Genomic DNA, 2,761 nt, shown 5'->3' on the forward strand with positions numbered 1-2,761 from the left:
ATTTTTTTTCCACTTGACCCGATGTCAAAGGTCATGAAAGCACCGAATGATAAAAGAACCGTACGTAATGATGAAAGGGCCGAAAGGTAAAACTAAAAAGCACCAAATGATAAAAGATCCGTAAGTGCGGCAAAAGCACCGAACGTAATGATAAAAGCACCGAACGTAATGTTTCAAAGCACCGAATGTAATGTTAATAAAAGCACCGAACGTAATGTAAAAAGCACCGAACGTCATGTAAAAAGCACCGAACGTCATGTAAAAGCACCGAACGTAATGTTCAAAGCACCGAACGTAATGTAAAAAGCACCGAACGTAAGGTAAAAAGCACCGAACGTAATGTAAAAGCACCGAACGTAATGTTAAAAGGGCCGAATAACAAATGCGCCGAACGGAAAAGAGCCACCAAAGGCAGTAACGGCGTTCCATACTATTGGAGGTTTTGTGGTACTGCTGTTAATTTTTTTTATATATTATTTGAATTTTACTTTGTTTCCGTGGAATGCATGCATCAAAGTAATGGTTTATAAAAAATAACATAAAAATAAAACTTTGAATAGTGACATAAAAATAAAATTTAAATATAAAAAAATAAAAACTAAAAATTATTCAACAATTTGTGTTGCCAGAATCGCAACTCTTTGGCTCTGGTCACACTGCGGTGAGGGCGCCAAGTATTCAGCATGGGACCATACAGCGGCGATTATGATAGAAACAGAGGTGGAAAAAACAGCTTAATTTCTGCAAGCAATCTTCTTCTCATAATATTTACCAGCACAGTTGCATTTTGTATCGTTTATCTGTCACCTGATTTACATTTTGGTACTACTTCGCTTGTGTATAAACCTCTCTGGACCATAAAGACTTTATCGTTCACGTGGGCTGGATTTCAGTTTGTGTTGTTTACCCTGGTCAAGTTGCGAAGCCCCGGTAAGGGTAATGACATCAGCAATGCCTGCGGTTTGATTCACAAGGTGAGTAATTGAAATTTGTAGCTAGTATAAAGAATACGGCCCTAATGCACTTTAGTACTCCACCCTTACCTTTACCTCAACTCCAGTCTTGTTATGTTATTGTTGTTAAGGTTAAGTACTAAGTTCATTAGCGCCGATAACATGGTGAATTTGACCTGGGCTTACATGCCATTGCAACCTAGCAGCAGGACCTAGGCCGCCGCCAAGGGCCAAGGCCTAGCTAGGGAGGGCCTAGGCCTAGCTTGGCCTGGGGCCTATGCCTAGGCTAGGTAGGCAAGCTAGGAGCTCATCCGTGTGAGGGCACTTGTCAAATTCCGAATAGGAAAGTGTTAACAAACGGAAACAAAATCAGGGTCACGGGGGGGGGGGGCTTTTCCTGGACTCTGATTGGGTATTACAAAAAAAAAAACAACACTCGGACGATGTTCTTCGATAATTTCCGATTTGGAACAGGGATATGTTTGGAACGTTTCCAATTTTAATAAAGTACAAAAAAAAAAAGAAAATAACTCATTCTCATATAAAAAGTATGAAAATATCAAAGATTAATATATAGGCCTAACTTTATGTAATGTTATATTTTTTATGTAATTTAATAGGACTGCCCCGAGTGTTTAAATACCCTAGGCTAGGTAGAGTCTGAGCCACTCTAGGCCGCAATACGAGTGATGTGTCATCGAGTAGCCTACCAGAACGCGTTCCATTAATAAATTACAAAAAAAAAAATAGAATCTTGCTCATTCTCATATAAAAATTATAAAAATATCAAAGACTAATATTTTTTTTAATTTAAAAAAAATTTAGAATCAGAATTTATATAGCACCTTTCCAATCCACAGATACGAAATGACGTAATTTTAAAGTTTTAACTCGAACTACGACTAAAGTTCGTTTTAAGAATACTGGGGTAAGCCTATTACAATTATATTGTTTATTTGTATAATAGATCTCTTGTATAAGCCACATTTTGCCATTTAGTTTTGTAAGCTGAAGAAGACCAGAGGGGTCAAAAATTTCTTTTGAAATAAACAAGTGTTTTATAGTCCACATGACTTGTTGCTTCAATTCCTTGTTTCAACGCCTTTTATATAATTTCAAGAACACACATGGATTTATGATGATGATATATATATATATATATATATATATATATATATATATATACATATACATATATATATATATTAAAAGGCAAAATACTGAAAAACAACAATGCTGTGGGAGACAATGGCTGGATCTCGGTAGAGATACAAAAATGATAAGCAACAGCTAAAAAGTAAACGTAAGTATAAACAGCCAGAAATAGAACCAGAGCTTTCGGACAACACTAGTCCTTCCTCAGTGGCGAGTGAGTGAGGGTTGAAAAAGCCAGATAGTATAAAGTGAGAATTTCATGCAAGCATGATTAGAAACAATAGGCTAGGCTAGGTGGGATTAGAATAAACAGCCTAAACAAGTAAACAGGAAGGCCAAAACTAAACTTTAGAGGCATGCCTCAATGAATAAGCCAAATGATTTATCCAGAATAATTTGGAATGATATAGGTATAATTTAGTGTACTGGGAGAATGTTCCTAACATTGAGTCCAAATGGTGTGGTGGTTTTAAGTAAAAGTTCCCAGTGATTCTCTTTATCTTTGCGATTTTTGTCGCTCCAATTGGCATTATGGTCAATTGCAATCACTCTGAAATTTGAAATTGAATGACCAGCTAAATTGAAATATATATATATATATATATATATATATATATAAACATATATATATAATATATATATATATATATATA

The 2,761-nt window shown here is 35.5% G+C and overlaps 1 protein-coding gene across 2 annotated transcripts in view; it reads left to right on the top strand.

Annotated features, from left to right (window-relative positions):
* The first annotated feature begins 678 nt into the window (after positions 1–678).
* LOC117107207 (phosphatidylinositol-glycan biosynthesis class F protein-like) overlaps positions 679–2,761 on the top strand; it is a 50,061-nt gene continuing 47,978 nt past the window's right edge. For both annotated transcript variants that reach the window (XM_033248814.1, XM_033248813.1), the window contains exon 1: positions 679–974. In XM_033248814.1, coding sequence (XP_033104705.1) covers positions 684–974 — 291 coding nt within the window. In that variant the 5' untranslated portion in view covers positions 679–683. The remainder of the gene's footprint in view (positions 975–2,761) is intronic.

This window comes from Anneissia japonica, unplaced genomic scaffold (genome assembly GCF_011630105.1).
Source record: "Anneissia japonica isolate Jap-2015-1 unplaced genomic scaffold, ASM1163010v1 scaffold496_len188431_cov159, whole genome shotgun sequence".
Classification (NCBI taxonomy): domain Eukaryota; kingdom Metazoa; phylum Echinodermata; class Crinoidea; order Comatulida; family Comatulidae; genus Anneissia; species Anneissia japonica.